The 16,999-nt window shown below is 38.5% G+C and overlaps 1 protein-coding gene across 1 annotated transcript; it reads right to left on the reverse strand.

Moving 5' to 3' along the window:
- Nucleotides 1–5,126: 5,126 nt before the first annotated feature.
- Nucleotides 5,127–13,693, reverse strand: LOC129250568 (piggyBac transposable element-derived protein 3-like). Its single transcript, XM_054890185.1, has 4 exons — nt 13,533–13,693; nt 13,106–13,491; nt 12,446–13,052; nt 5,127–5,340 (listed from the first exon to the last, which is right to left on the reverse strand). The coding sequence occupies exons 1-4, from the start codon at nt 13,691–13,693 to the stop codon at nt 5,127–5,129; spliced, it is 1,368 nt and encodes a 455-aa protein (XP_054746160.1).
- Between the last annotated feature and the right edge of the window lie 3,306 nt (nt 13,694–16,999).

Genomic DNA, 16,999 nt, shown 5'->3' on the forward strand with positions numbered 1-16,999 from the left:
GATGATGCATCATTTAGACGTATCCTTACCTTTTTAGGGGTAGACAATAGCGTTATCTTACTAGGGTTAAATAATAAAGGCAAACATTTTATGGATTTCTGTGAAGACTATTATTAATCTATTATTATCTAATTACATTGAATGGCAGGTGATGAGGAAGGCAATTTGACTTACATAAGTGCAGTTGATAACTCTGTAAAGGATATATGTGCCGTCTCTCAAGAAAGTTTTAAAAGACATTGAAAGGTTCGAAGTTGAATCAAAAGCGTGGTCAGACCACATGCCAATTAAATTAATATTAAAAATAAATATGGCACTAAACGAATTGGAAAACATCAACTTATTGCCGAAGGTAATGCTTAAAGAAAAAGATATATAGAATAAATTATCAATTAAAACTGTACCAATATCTAAATAAGTCTAAAAATGGAGGAGAAATAATGGATCTGGGGAAGCTTGCCAACGTAATAAAAATGTCAGTGCCACAGTCACCTGCCAGAAATTTTAAAATCACTTTTGAAAATGCATGGTTCAATTTCAAATGTCTTAAGGCTAGAGAGCTATCCTTCAAATATCTGAAAGACTTTAGAAAATCTTACATTGCAGACTATAAGCAAAAATATCTACAGGCAAATTAATTTTATAGAAACGGAAGAATAGATGAGACTTTCGAAAAAACAATAATTTTCCCAACTTTTACAAATTGATATGTAAATGCAGCCAAGAACTATCGGGGAATATCTTTTATGAATTCTATCGCAAAAGTTTTAATGGGATTGACTAACGCAAGACATGCAAATTGGGTAGAAAAGAACAACGTGCTCACAGAATTCCAAGCCGGCTTTAGAAGAAACTATTCAACTGGAGATAACATTTATAATCTTGCGTCTATTGCCCATCTAAAGTTTCATGAAAATCAAAAAGTTTATTCATATTTTGTTGATTTCAAGGTGGCGTTTGACAGGATGCCGAGCAAACCGTTGATTTATAAACTTCGACAGATGGGAATATCTAACATAGTAAAATAACGAGCCTGATAGTAAATATCTAAAAGAATACTAGATCTGCGATTTGGACGGGAAATGAAGTATCCGACTATTTTGAAACCTGCACTGGTGTGAAACAAGGATGAAACAAGGATGTCTGCTCAGTTTAAGTAGGTTAACGGCAAACATCGGTGGGTCAACACAGAGCAAAAGAAGGCTAATTATGGCGGCCACAAACTCAATTCTCCTGTACGGTTGCAAAGTATAGGGAAATGTCCTAAACTGCAAAGCCAAGCGCAAAGCACTGGAGGCTGTGCAATGAACAGCGCAACTCAGAGTTGTCTCAGCATACCGCACTGCCTCTGTCGCTGCAGTCTTTGTGATCAGCGGGGCAAGGTAAGCGATTCCAAGTGTATAACTTCGAAGCGCCGAGCGATGAAGCCGAACACACGTATTTTAGTTGTGACAGATTACTCGCGGAAAGAAATGCTCTGAAGGAGTAGATTGACGACATAGTGCCGATCAAAATAATAAACAAAATGCTCGAATGCGAGGACAGTTGGAGTGCGGTAAAGAAATACATCGAGAAAGAAATACGTACTACGAGAAAAAAAGAAAGACCTCGACACAATGCAACAAAGGCGCACAGATAAAGACACAAGAAGACGAGCCTGCAGCATGAAAGCTGGCTACAAATATGGCGGACTCAGACGTGGGTGAATAGAATTGGTTCTTTATGGATGCCGTTCAGAGCCCTCCCGAAGTAATATAGAAAGTAGTCCCGGGAAGTGTGTCTCGCCAGAAGGAGAGTAGGGATTGTTTTAGCGACCACACCATACGACGCAGTAGACGACGGGCGCTGTAAGTGCGAAGGCATTTTGAACCCCAGAAAGGCCAAAAAACAAAAAAATATCTTATAGCCGTCAGTATAAATATGGTGACCACTGTCATCTGTTATGACTCGGGTATGCAAATCCTTTCTGTCTGGTATTCGTATTTAATAGTCTTTGCTTAAATCTATCTTGGGATCCATATAGTCTGTTTTCGATGTATCTTGCAATGCTCCACAGAGAGTAGAACTGATGCATGTCTGCTGCTTTAATCCTGGAAGCTGATTTGGCCACTATCCCTTTAACATATATGTCAAAGGGTGTAATATGGAGGAGGCGTCGATCAAAGAGCACCTATTATTCCTACACAAGATAATAGTTGGACTTTTATGAGATTCGTTAGGTAGGATTGTGGCTGTACCGCCTCCTACCACACGAAAGCTGCATAAGTCAAAATGGATCTGATGATCTCATTGTACGCCCAGGGTTTGATGTAAGATTTCAGACCCCATTTTTTGCCAAATGTCCTCATACAGATAAAGAGGGCATTAAAAGCTTTCTTGTTCCTCTTTCGAAAAAGCTTTGAGGCCGGAATTATGCCAAGATACTTGACTTCGTTCGATAGGGTTAATGTTTCTCCATCTTAGGACGGTAGCTGAAAACTGGTATCTTACATCTTCTAGTGAACAGAACTAGTTCGCTTCTGGCTGGTTAACCATTAGACCTTTTGAGGTCGCCCACTTAGAGAGTTTCCTTAACGCTGAATGCATGAGCCAGCTGATAGTCGAACCCTCCTCCCTGTGGGGTTCAATATATCAATCGTTCCATTTGACTGCTGTAATATCATTGGCATAGTTCCACCCGATCCTTCTGACTTCTAGAGGTGGAAAGAGTTCAGGTTATCTTCGTCTCACAGATAATCTCTCTTGCAAGTTTATCTATCTGAATTTCAGAAGAGTTAGAACTTTGTACATTATTCGTCCATTCTGGTCATCCAGAAATATATGTTAATGAATTTGCCATTAAAGTTTTTCCTAACCAAGATGCAACTTCTTATCTTGCCTTGTGTGGTAGGAATCAGCAGCGACTTTGCCCTGCACGAGCCATGGTTCCTTTATAAAGGCAACCTCCACGCTCTCTTCCTCCATAAGTAGCAACAAGTCATCCGTTGCTGCGCTACAGTGATGCAAATTAACTTGCATCACTTTCAGCGGCTGTAGTTTCATTGCTGCTCTTATCCTTCTCTTCGGGTAAGACAAGCTGTAGGTTTGAGGATTTGCTCAGATCGATGTATGATGCTCAACCAGATATCTTTGCTATTTCCCTTATCCCTTCCACGGCCTCTCACTATGGTCCAATCGTCAGAATGCGCCTCTTAGTTTTGACCTCTTATCAGTGAGAGGGTGGTTTCGTTCTGAATTAGTGGAAGTAGAATACACACCATTGCAGTCATCCTTTAATGTTATCACGTCTAACTGGCCTCCTGACCATAGTTCTCCAACACACCTAATGCAAGATATAAGAAAATCCAAGTCCTCCATGTTGCTGCATCCCACCACCTTGAGTCTCTTCTATCATTTGACTCTGTTTTAGTGGAGTCTTGTTTGATCTTTGTGACAATAAATATCATTATTTTCTCTGCTACCAGTAGCCACTTTTCGTTTGTAATTTTGCCTTCCGCCTGGTCACGGTCGATAATGGACACCTGGTTATCATTGGGTCTCTGTCTTTCTGATGTTGTGGCTGCCGTTTTCGTTGCCAAAGCCGCAGCTTTTGAAGTTGAAGGTCTCAAGTCGACGGCAGTCTCCGTTTCCGAAGGTTTTATTCGAAATGAGGTATTCACCTTTGAAGGCTGATCCGGAAACCTGGCGTTCTACTACCGTCGTACTCAAAGCATGCTGCTTCTCGTACATATTTTCGGACGTTGTATGCTTCCTTCTTTCTCAGCGCCTTATCCCGTATCGAAAGACAAGAGACGTTTGCTCAGTTTCTCAATAAACTTGACTGAGCTTTTGTAATCCGATTTCCTCCCTTGTTCCCGGGTTTTGTCCACCGCATGTCGTCCGAGGTATAGATGCCTCGCCGATCAGTACAATCAGGAAGTACAATTAAACTATTTATAATTAATATTCAAAAATTCCAATAGGTAATCTTTTGAAAATGAAAAATCTATCTGAACAAATTGGGTTGGTGCGTGACTGTCATTCGGATTTCAGAGAGAGAATGTAGGTTCGAAGGGCCAAAATGAAGAAAAAAGTTTTTTCTAATAGGGGTCGCCCCTCGGCAGGTAATGACAAACTTCTGAGTGTATTTCTACCACGAAAAAGCTCCTCATAAAAAAATATCTGCTGTTCGGAGTCGGCTTAAAACTGTAGGTCCCTCCATTTGTAGAACAACATCAAGACGCACGCCACAAATAGGAGGAGAAGCTCGGTCAAACGCCCAAAAAGAGAGTAGGCGCCAATTATATACATATATATAATATGAGCATTTCGAACACAAAGAGATTTTGAAAGACCATTATAAAATAACTCCGAAATACGCAAAGCTCTGGCCGATATATTAAAGACATTTTTCTCAAGGAGCTCCGCTAGATAGAAGCATCAAATATGGAACTATTCTCCTGTTCCGCGCTTCATAGGTATGGATAGGACCCGAAAAGCGTAAATTACGCAACGCGAAAGTAAGAATACTGTTACAATCGTGAAGTTTCGCGAACCGACTGGCAACGATAGCGAACGAGCAGCTAAAACAAAAATATGAGTTAGCCTTGATAGCGACAGCAGATAGTTTGTCAGTGGATGCTTTCGGGATCTACCGCTATATGAGTTAAACGAAGAGATAGGTTACTAGTAAGCTGCTCGCCAAAAGATACGAGATGCCAAATCTAGAAATTACGATTGTCGGGGTATATCGACGATATGTGGCCGATTCCGTAGAAATGAAAAATAGGGTAATTTCAATTCGTTATAATTTATTTTTTTTTATAATTAGGTATATAATATAAACATGTGTATGTGTGTGCACTAATTATATTTATAATAATAGGTAGATATAATAACCTGTGTAATTGGCGGTATAGCTGGATTTGGGTTCACTTCGTGCGATCTTTGTTTGGAATAAACAACGATAGTTATTAAGCACATGTATAAGTTATGTATTATTTGTTATTAAACACTGTATACTAGTTATAAGTTATTGAGCACTATGTGCTCATTGAAATACTATTTTTATTTTAAGCGATATGCGCTGTTGTTTATTTATTGAGCTAATTACTACTCAGCTTACTACTTCACCTACTCATCTGTCCCTATGCTTGGCACAAATTCGGTGACAGTGTTGCTGTTGTTGGTTTAGCTCGCGCTGACGTAGTTGTTGTAGCAGTTCGCGCTGGCATTGTTGGTTCAGGTTGCGCTGACGTTGTTCTTGTAGCAGCTCTCGCAGGCATTGTTGGTTCGGGTTTCGCTGACGTTGTTGTTGTAGCATTCGCCGGTAAGCTTGGATTTATAAGGCGTGGGAATACGCTGACGCGAGCAGTTCACACGCTTGCACATTGGCAAAATTGCTACGCCATCGTCTGCTCTGTGGTGACACGGTGGCGATGGTGTTCATGTGTTAACTGACCGCCCCCACCACCCTAAAAGAAAGGGCGTCCGCGGCCACTCTTGCAATCTCTGCAATCATTGCTTATCCGTTTACCGCATTTCTGTCAGTTCTACATGCTCTCCATTTTTTGTAAATAAGGATTGCAATAATCGTGATTACTATAGCCAGCAATTTCACTATTGATTGAGTCGACTGTGTTGGAATTGTCTGATGCAATTTTATTAAAAAAGTACCACTTATAGGGACCGAAGAATCGTTTGCCCCTCGAATTTCGACAGTTTGGTCAGTTATGATGATTAGACCGCTATCTGTAGGCCAAGTACAGCCAGGTGTTCATTGCTTTGTGTTTAGGGTCGTTGTCTTCCTGAAAATATAAATCGGAACCTATTCCTAATTTCTCGGCGCTGCTCTTAATTTTTTTCTCAAAATATCAATATACACGTATTGGTCCATCACTTCGTCGACAAATTCCAAATTTCCGACTCCTGCTGCAGCCGTGCAGCCTCAAACCATAATACCTCCGCCGTCGTTTTATGGTTTTTATGGTATTTTTCGGATTTAGGGGTTCTCCTGGTCTCCTCCATACGCGAAGGCGCCCGCCTGAGCCAATAATATTGTACTTCGACTCATCTGAGAAGATGACCTTCCGCCAGAAGTCAATTGGTTTGTCCACATACGCTTTGGCAAACTCCAAGCACTTCCTCCTATTAATTAAATTTACGTGCGGCTTCTTGCTAGGAGTGTAGGACCTAAAGTTTTTACCGCCCTACGGACTGTTTCCGGGTGCACCCCTTTGTCAATGTTGCGACCTTGCTTTGAAGCAATCTGCACTGCGCTACAAAATGAGTCCTTGCCCGCCAGTTGCTTTATTGTGCGCCTGTCACGATCGGAAAGTGCAGTTGGCCGGCCGGATCTTTTGTTATTTTTAATACGCCCTTCGTATTTAAATCGCTCAATGACAGTCTTAATAGTGGATTCGCTTCTACCCATAATCTTAGCTATCTCTGCATAAGATTTTTGGCCATTTGTGTGGAGATGCAGGATTTTTCCACGATCATCGAGGATCCTCTTTTCGAGGCATTTTGTCTATGAAAATCGAATATTTTGTATAGCTCAAGCAAAACATGCCAACTATAATGAATTTACTCATTACTGCACACATTTTTCAAAAATCCCCGTTGTTTCTAAGAACGTACGTAGACTTTTGTTGGCGCAAATATTTGAGTATGTTTACGCTCGTTGCAATAATATAAGACTAAAATTAAAAGCAATGGTTTTTGTTTTGTAGCTTAGAAGAAAATATATTGTTTATTAGCCTACATCAAAGTTTTTTAAATTTAACAAAAATTTAGCCAAATTACAGGGGGATTTGCGCAAATATAACAAGAGTACGGTGACTTAAATGGCACACTGTAGTCATAGCTTTCCCAAATTGCTACCTTTCCATCTGTTGTCGGTATATAGTTGGATTTTGAAAAATCAGTTATTTTGCTATACAATATAAAGAAAAGTAAAAAAATAAAAAATTATTATTTCAGGTTGTCTTTATGAACCTTCCTATTATCTATTAGAACGGTGGAACCTAAATCCTTTTGTACCGCTTTTTCTATAAAAACTTTAGAAAACTTATTTACTATCCTTTTGTTAGTCTTCACATACTCGTACACTTTATCCCCTGGATTGAAAATTCGCGTCACTTTATCCTTATTGAGTGTTTTCAACTTATTTTCCTGAGCTTTTATTAATTTTGCTTTAATTTCTGTTCTAAGATTAGTGGGCATGGAAGAAATTAACTCGATTGGTTTCCATCCGGTTACCGAGTGAATAGATCTATGCTATTTCGAAGTAGCTAGAAGGATTAGATCGATAGTGTCGGTTATAGCCTGTTCTAATTTAGTGCATCTAGCAATTTCCGTCAGAGTGCTATGTAATCTTTCTACTAGCCCATTGGTTATGCTATGGAAAGGAGTAGTTGTAAAAATTTCTGCTCCAAAATGGTCCTTAAGAAGGGACCGTACAGTCTGGGAATTAGCGATTTTTCATTATCGATTGTAATATTTTTTGGATTTTCAAAACAATTAAGGATAAGTAGTAAAGCCAGTTTGACGTTGACAATTGGAATAACAATGGCAAATTTAGAGAATTTGTCTACACAGGTTCAAAAATGATGTTTATCAGTGGAATAGATATCCCCATGGCTTGAGGGGATTAGCCGGATGTCGTTGGTACTTTGCCTTTTTACAAATTCTATAATTTAATGTAATTTCTTTTAACTTTTTGTGCTTGTTTGGAAAAAAGTAATCATTTAAGACTTGCTTTAAGTTTTCCCGGAGAGAACGGTGGTGTGTGCTCGATCATAAGAATTTTATACTGGTCGTCCTCGTTAAAAATGTCATCTACCCTCTTCGCAGTATAACGATTTTTTTTCTTACAATTTTATTTTGAATTTTGCCTAACTTCGGTAAATCGCAATGAATAGCGTTTAAAACGTCAGGGTTAATGCATTCCCCGACTAACGCTATAATATTCTGCAATGTTTTATTTGTAATTTGATGTCTTATCCTTGATTTGAAAATAATTTTTGCTGAGGTATTTCCTTTTTCTAGGATTACTTGGTTCAGGAATGTGTTTACTGGGGTTTTGACTTCTGGAATTACTTCCGATAAAGACTCTTCACTATGCATCGTGACGGATGAAGAATCATTGGAATCCTCTACAGCATTTATATGCTGCCGGAACAATGCATCGGCAACAAGATTATGCTTGCCGGGTTTGTAAAAAAACTTCGGTGAAAATTCCTCAACAAATGGTTTCCAACGCCTTATCTTTGTATTTGGATACTTATCCAAAACAGCAAAGGTTAGGGGTTGATGGTCAGTAAAAATATTGGGAAAACTTTAGTATAATATATATCGCTTTGAAAAAAAAAAGGTTAAAAGGGGGGGATAGAGGAGTGTGTCCCCATCGTTAAACTGAAAACCGAACCTGCCGGAGGCTTATAGTTTTTAAGTAATTTATTGCTAAAGTTCTCTAATTTAACGAAAAGTTGGTGTTGCCATACACCTGAAATAAAAACGAAGTTCGAATGCAGGGGTGTTCAGTGGAAGGTTCATTGTAAAACTGCAGTATTTTTTGCTGTAATTTTAAGATGAGAAATATTTTTGAAAATAAAAACGTACAACTCATTTAAACTTAAAAACCATGACATTAAGTGCATCACAAAAAAAATAAAGTAATTAAAATTAAATTAAATTAATTAACACAGTATTTTTGCGTAGAACTCCTTATCGCGTGGGCGGCCTTCGGCCGTGCTTCGAAAAAATAACCCTCCTCAGTCCGGCTACGCAATCCACAGTATTTTTACGTAGAACTTCTTTCCGTGTTAAAACCATTGAACCCAAAATTAAAACATCATATGCGTGTATGTAGCAAGGACGCACAATAACCCCCATCCCCATCATTAACATTAAACTTAAATTCTTACTTTTTGTTCATGTTTTTGTTTCATTTGCAGGCATCCGGCAACACCACACTGTTGTCATTCCAATCTTATTCGCGTTTAAAATTGGAAAGTGATTGTATGGACAAAGGAATTTGCATTTAATTTTAATAAAATCAATTCGAATATAAACATAAAAATCAGTAAAAACACGCGTGTGAGTGTATATTTGGTGAATTTTAGTGAAGTGTTAAAAATATATAGTGTAATGTGGCAAATTATAGGGAAGCTCCCGAGGGCATTTTGAAGGCAAATAATTACAAAATTATTATTTCCCGAATAATTCGGAGTTATAAAGAGTGTTCCTTAACACCTCACTCACATCTGCACCAAGTTTCATTAATAAAAACATTATAGTTTGCCAAAAATTGCCCAATATACATTGTTCTAAATTCCAGCCAAAATATTTAAATGTCTTACCCCATACAAATAATTTCGAAGTTTTTGAAGAGCCCACACAATTGCTAAAAGCTCTCTTCTATTGGTTGCATAATGTTCTTCGGCAGATGATAAAGTTCTCAAAATCATTGTAATTGGTTTACCTCCCTACGATAACACTGCTCCACAGATGCTTATGCATCTGTTGTCAGATCAAAAGGTTGATTATGATCAGGATACAGGAGAAGCACGTCCTCTGAGGACAAAATCTTTTTTACTTTCTCAAAAGACAACAATGCGTCGTTGTTCAATTTAATTTTTACATTTTTTGATTGATTAGCTGAAAACTCAACTTCCTTCCTTATAAACTTAGATTTTTCCATTGAAACCTGCATATTTGCTTCATAAAGTCTTATTAGGATTATTTCTATATCTACATATATAGTGTTGTTCCTTGTTGTTAGAGAAAATAATCACATCATCTATGTAGACGTGACAGCATTTCCCGATTTCGTCCCTTAAACTACTGTATAACGCCCTTTGAAAAATTCCTGAGGCATTTTCAAGCCATACGGAAGTCTACAAAACTCGTACTTGCCGTTTTCCCCTATCCTTTTCTGCTAATATGATTTGATGAAAGCCTGATTTTAAATACAGAGTAGTGAAAATTTCAGACTTTCCAATATTGGTCAAAATTACTGAAGTATCGGGAATGGAGTACCTGTCGCTAGTTGTTTTCGCATTTAACTTCCGAAAGTCAATTACCATACGCTTTTTCTTTTTGCCGTTTTCATTTACTCCTTTTTTTCGACAACCCATATGGAGTTATTGTAGGGCGATCGAGATGGGCGTATAATGCCATCTCGTAATAAGCTTAAAACCTTTATACAAAATTCCAAAGCTGCCATTTTATACGGATATTATTTTGAATAAACCGGCTCGTTATCCACTGTCCTTATTGTAGCAACTATGTTGGTATTATATGGCAGTGCTTCGTTTGCATTGGCAAATACCACCGCGTGTTTCCCCAAGATCTGCGAAATACTTTCATTACTTCCCTTCTCAGAAATTTCATGTATTTTGACAATATATACGTCAAGGCAGTAAAAATATTGTAAATGTTCCTTTTCCTTGTCATATAGGGGCATACCTTTTTTCATATCAAGTATAGAATTAATTTCTTTAAGTAAATCGAAACCGATAATTCCATCAAATGTCTGCAGTGATGGAAGAATCAAAAATTGGGAATTTTTGCCAAAAATATTTACGGTGCATTTCTGTTTAATTTGGTCACAACAATGGATGGACTTGACCTTGAAGGGGTTTGTGGCATTCTTAACACCTTTCAGGCCATTCATTCTTTTAATATAACTTTTAGACGCACCGGTGTCAATTAGAAACTTTAATGTTTCAAGCGCGGAGCAATTGTCGTTCCGCCATTTTGTCCATTCTGGGCAATTATTTTTTTGCTGGAGAATGAGTTTGCAAACGAATATCTGGCAAGATCCACCTCTCACTCTGGAGCCAATGCTAAGACACTAGGCATGTCCTTCGGCTGCGAGGAAAGCATAATGTCACTCATTGGCCTTCGCAAACCGGATACAAAAATCCTTAGGGCATCCTGCCTATATTTTTGACATAAGGATGCTATTTAACTATCGTTCGCTTCATTCAACATAATAACTTTATTTATGATTAGAGTCAACTTTTCGTCGACCTCATCATATAACTCGGGAATTGACAATTTCCTTTGTCGAAGGGTTGACATTTCCTGTTCTACTAATAGACCGGTCATTTGTCCGCGTTAGGATCTAAACGAACGATAATTGCATTAAAGTTTAAAACCGTGTTAAAAGATGACAAAACTTGATCGACCGATCCGACAATTTTACTCTTTATTATAGAGCTATTCTGATAATTTTCAAATAATTTATAGGCAGCAAATGCAGTTTGCCTCCAACTTACATAACGCCACAATTCCCCATTGATTTCAAGCAAGGATTATATAATGTCGAGTGACTCCTCGCATGGAACGGCTGGGTCTATAGTCACTACTTGATATCCCTCAACTGATACTGGAGTCTCTAAAATCCTTAGCGTAAGGAAATAGAGATTTACTCTCCGTTCTGTAGCTGCGGTGGCCGCAGCAGTTACCAAAATCCGCAACTATTCTTCATTCCTTTTAATGTTTGTCTGAGTACGAAATGGAACAATATCAATAGTTACTTTAAATTGCAATTTAGTGCTACGTGAAAATTCGCTAAATTTTTCTTTCTTTTTTTTTGTTTTGATCACTGAGTACTTACATGCACAGGTGGTTCATCATATTAACTAATATTATATGAAATGTTGTTGATGTCAAGAGTTGCAAGCGGCGGGTTGAAGTTGTTTCGTAAATACCACGTTGGTTGAAATTGTTTCGGCAGGCGGTTGGAGAAGTTGTTTCGTAAATACCACGTTGGGCGCCAGTTATTTTTTATTTGCTATTAACCCTTTCGACCCCAACTTTTTTCCTGTGGAACGAAAATTTTTTTTTTAATTTTAATCCTTTTGTATTTGTTTAAGAAGCAGTTGCCCAAAATTTTGAGTCGTCACGCCCCACGGTTTGAGCGCTACCGAAAGTTGCTTGTGAGCAACTTTGGGCAATGGTGGTATACAAAATAAACAAATTTTTCCTTTCGAACAACTTTTAATGATTTTTATTTATTTTGAAAAATTAGGTATGATATGACAAAAAACAGTTTTTATTGTTATTACAGCAAAGGCATTTGGACATTGGGGTTCCTGTCTTGCACAATCTGCAACGTCCCTTTTGACTAAAGACTACCCAATGTTCCATTTTATCGTAACGCTGTGAGACTGAAGGATTCGGTTGGAACCTGTACTTTTTGGACTGTTGGGAAGATACGCTGCTTGATGGGGAGCTCAGGGATACTATCGAGGTAGCTTTTTCAACATTCGATGGTCTGCCTTTCCTTTTTCCGAGCGAAGTAGTGGCAGTAAGCAACTCATGAGCAATTTCTAGTTGAAATTTTATTAGAGGAATATGCTTTTGTCTCGGGTTTATCAAGTTTAAATGCTTTCTATACAATAGCCATGCGTTTGTTACGGATGTTCCGAGGCACCAATAGAAGATTCGTATGTACCACTTATTTGAACGGTGGTTGACCTTGTAGAGCTCCATGAGCATGTCAGCCAAATCTACTCCTCCCATACCCTTATTGTAAGAAGCAACAATCGCAGGTCTTGCAACATCAATATAAGCTTTTTCCTTTGGATTCCAACGTTTGCATATACCAACAGGTTCATTGCTTTCACACGAAGATATAAGTGGAACTGGCTTATTGTCAAACCACTTGACGCATAAAATATTATTGTTGATTTCACATTTCATATCGAAAGATCCCCTTCCACGCTTTTTTAGCTCAGCATCTGAAAGTAGTTGGCAATTGCTTATGCGGTTTTTACGTACAGTTCCTGTTGCAAATATGCCCATTTCTTTCAACGAGATCAGAAGGCTTACTGACGTAAACCAATTATCGAAATAAAGCTTAAAATGTTTGTCCTTAGGAAGACCTTTAGCCAAATATAAAACTATATCCGAAGATAGGCCCAATCCATAAGCAGGACAGGTACCTTCACCAACATACAACGTAAAGTCGTACACTAATCCAGAGGTTCCAGCACGCGTAAACATTTTCAGACCCCACTTATGAGGCTTAGCAGGGTTGTATTGTTTAAATGACGATCGACCTGTAACAAAAATTTAAACTAAAATGTTCATTATGACGTTTATGAATGTATACCTTTGAACGCAATGATTTGTTCATCAATGCTTTGATGTTCTTCCTGGGGTAGCTTTCCAAAATTTTCTTTGAGACTGTCTAGTAAAGGACGTATTTTGTACAACTTGTCATAGTTCAAATCGCCTTTTTTGGATTGTTTAGTGTTATCGTTGAAATGTAAACATTGTTTTATTTTTTCAAACTTTCCGCGTGGCATTGAATCTGTTATAGCGGTAAGATTTAAATCTTTTGACCATGCCATTTTGAGTTGAGGCAATTTTAAAACACCCATGTACAACAAAATACCAATATAGCGTTTAATATCTTCAACAGTGCATTTGAGCTCAATGCCGTGTTCTTGCAGCGCATATAAATCTGTTTGTTGTGTGATCAAATCAAAAACTTGGCTATTAAAAAAAGTGCAGAAATATTCTACTGGCATCATCACATCGTTTCCCCTCTTTGCACGATCCCTTCCAAATTCTTCTCTAGCACTGCAGAAATGGCATCCATCTCGTCATCACTTTCGTCGTCAGAAGAGGCATCCCAATCAAAGTTAACAATCCTCTCAATGTCGTCATCTGACAATCCTTTCTCTTTCGGTCTCATAACTAAGTACAAAAAAATTTATTACTTCAATGGCCCAAGGTTGCCCACAGGCAACATTGCAACTTTGAAAATTACTCACCTGGTTAATATTTTTAACTAATCAAATTTAAATTCAGTTTCAGAAAGCTAAATCCTTGCTAAAAAACATGGCATATAAACTTTTTAATTTTTTTTATTATTATAAAAGTTAATCACTCACTTTAAAAACTCTTTTGAATTTCACAGCAATATTTTCTGCGCTGCACTTGCTGTTTATTCAACATAACTTCGCTAAATGATCTACAACTGATATTTTTTTTGCTCATATTTTGAGTAGATACATAAAAGTACCGTTATCATTTATAACGAACAGACAAAAACAAAACGAACGCTTTCCGTAAGCTGTTAAACTGCCGAAGTTGCTCACAGGCAGCATTGGGGTCGAAAGGGTTAAACACTATGTTCTAGGTATTAGTTATTAGTTATTGAGCACTATGTGCTCATTGAAACACTATTTTTATTTTTAGCGCTATGCGCTGTTGTTTATTTAATGAGCTAATTACAACTAACTTTAAAATATTTTCACCTACTCATCTGTCCCTATGTTTGGCACAAATTCGGTGACAGTGTTGCTGTTGTTGGTGTAGTTCGCGCTGGCATTGTTGGTTCAGGTTGCGTGGGAATACGCTGACGCGAGCAGTTCACACGCTTGCACATTGGCAAAATTGCTACGCCATCGTCTGCTATGTGGTGTCACTGTGGCGAGGGTTTTCATGTGTTAACTTATATAAGCTGATTTGCTTATGCAAAATGACATTGAGCATCTCGGTCAGCTCTGTCAAGGTAAGAAAAGACCTCTCCGAACCTTTCAATACCGAGCAAGGTTTCAGACAAGACGATCAACTATCGTGTGATCCACCTCCCTAATAGAAGGATACTGCAGTGTTCACCGAACTATTTTCTATTTTCACCAAAAGTGTGCAGCTCCTTGCATATGCTGATGACATTAACATCATAGGGAACTGCAAGCGAGAGGTTACCGTAGCATTTTCCGCTATCGAAGGAGAGTCAAATAGAATGGGTCTGGCGGGTAACGAGAACAAGACAAAGTATATGCTGCCCACTAGGAAAGATACACTGCGTTTTGGTTCCATCATTTCAGCGGACAATTATACCTTTGCAATCGTCAAAGAATTTATATATCAGCCTGGAGATAAACCGATGAATCTCGCTTGCTAATATGTAGGTGTTATTATACTATGGTCTCAGTAGCAAATGCGTTGCAGAGGCTTCTCTGACAAAACTAACACTCTACAGACTGATGCAGCCGTTCTTGGGGTATTCGAGAGAAAGATACTTCGGAAAATCTTCGGTGCTCTTCGTGTTGGCGATAACTACTACCGCCGAATAAACCACGAGCTGTATGAGCTCCACGACGAGGAGGACATAGTGAAGGGCAAAAGTATTCAGCGCTTGCGCTGGCTGGACCCCGTCGAGTATATGGACGCAGAAGCTCCAGCAAAGAAAGTGTTCGGATGGCAAGTTAGAGGACAACGAGGGAAGGATCAAGTTGAGGGAACCCTATCAACGTTTGGTTTAAAAAATTGAAGAAGGTCGCGCAAGGCAGAGACACCTGGCGGGACTTGTTACAGGCGGCCTTAATCCGGCAACGGGTTGTGATCCTTGATCAGACCATATAAGTAAGTAAGTAAGTATATAAGCCGAGGTGCAGGCGAATGGAGATTAAACTTGTGAGCATATCGGCATATCGGTTGGCCCATACCATGCAATCTTTTTGAAAATTTAGGGCATGAAGCGTGTGGCAGTGAAGTTCGTCCCAAAATTGTTGAATTTTGACCAAAAACAACGTCGCATGACCATCGCACAGGAATTGCTGCATGACGTCAACTAGATTTGCTTAAAACGGTTATAACTAGTGACGAATCATGGGTATATAGTTATGACATCGAAACCAAAGCCCAATCGTCCCAATGAAAGGATCCAGGAGAGCCGAGAGTCGATAGCAGAAAATCGCGGAACACACTAAACACTTTTCTTATTTATGCCTCTCACAAAAATACTAAACATATTGCTAAAATCGTGATTATATCTTCGAGACGAGTCTACCAACATAATAAAATAATAATAGTTTTAAGTCGAATGTACGTAGCCCACGAAATTTGAAACCTTCACCTTACTTTTTGAACAGACCTCTTATGTTGAGGGTACTGCTCGCACAAATAAGCTTAGCCGACTTCTGATTTACATAAAATTTTGAACTAAGTGTTTTTTAGATAAACATTCTACTAAAGTATGAGGTTGCTATTTTAATTATTTAAAAACAAAATAATGGTATAAAATTAGAGATAACATGGATTAATGGAAAATGTATCTTACGTATGTATTAAAAACCTATACTAATCTCGGAAACGGCTCTGACAAATTGGAGTATATTTTCTACTTATATCCTACTTTACTTTCCAGGTTTAAAAAAGTTTTTAATTACAGGGTCCGGCACTCGAAGTGTAACCAACTTCAGACCGCTCGCGCAGCTGATGCACGGGCGTCAGTTATCTGTTAGTCTGACAGTTCAGAGCATTGTTTACAAGAGCGCGGAAGCATTTTGTTGACGGTAAGCGCGAAAAAAGTAAATCAGCAATGGATTTCAAACGTAATAGTGTGATTGCATTATATTTGGCTGGAAAATCACAACCAGCGATTGTTCGTGAGCTCAAGCACCTTAAAGTAAATAAAGTTTTTGTTTATCGTACCATTACTCGTTACAATGATACGGGTAGCATCGCGAAACGTCATAACGTCGTGGAGGTTCTCATCAAGATACCGTTCAAAAAGGGAAGCAGCGACTTTAGCGGAATTCCCGAGGAAGAGCCAATCAAATGGCGAAGGAACTGAAAATAGCTGACCGCATACTGAAAAATGATCTCAAAGGCTTGACTTACAAGATCCATTTTGGAGAGCAAGGTCCAAAATGAAAAAAGCCATTGTGCGCGAGTGGGCCAAAATACCTGCAAGTCACATTCCGGCTGCGTGCGATTCGTTTCTGCACCGCCCCAAGGCCATATTGAAGGCCACCTGCTTGGTGGTCATATCGGGCAAAAGTAAATGCATTCTTAATTTTGTATTATTTGCACACATTTTTTACCTTGAATTGAATAAAAGAAATGTTTAAAACGAGTGCCTGCCCTGTATGTACTTTTTAATTATTTAAAAATTAAATAAGTTATGAGTATTAAATGGTCGACCGCTGTAGCCGAATAGATTGGTTGGTTCACAACTATCATTTGGAAGTGCGCATGACATTTTTCA

Source organism: Anastrepha obliqua, chromosome 6 (genome assembly GCF_027943255.1).
Source record: "Anastrepha obliqua isolate idAnaObli1 chromosome 6, idAnaObli1_1.0, whole genome shotgun sequence".
Classification (NCBI taxonomy): Eukaryota; Metazoa; Arthropoda; class Insecta; order Diptera; family Tephritidae; genus Anastrepha; species Anastrepha obliqua.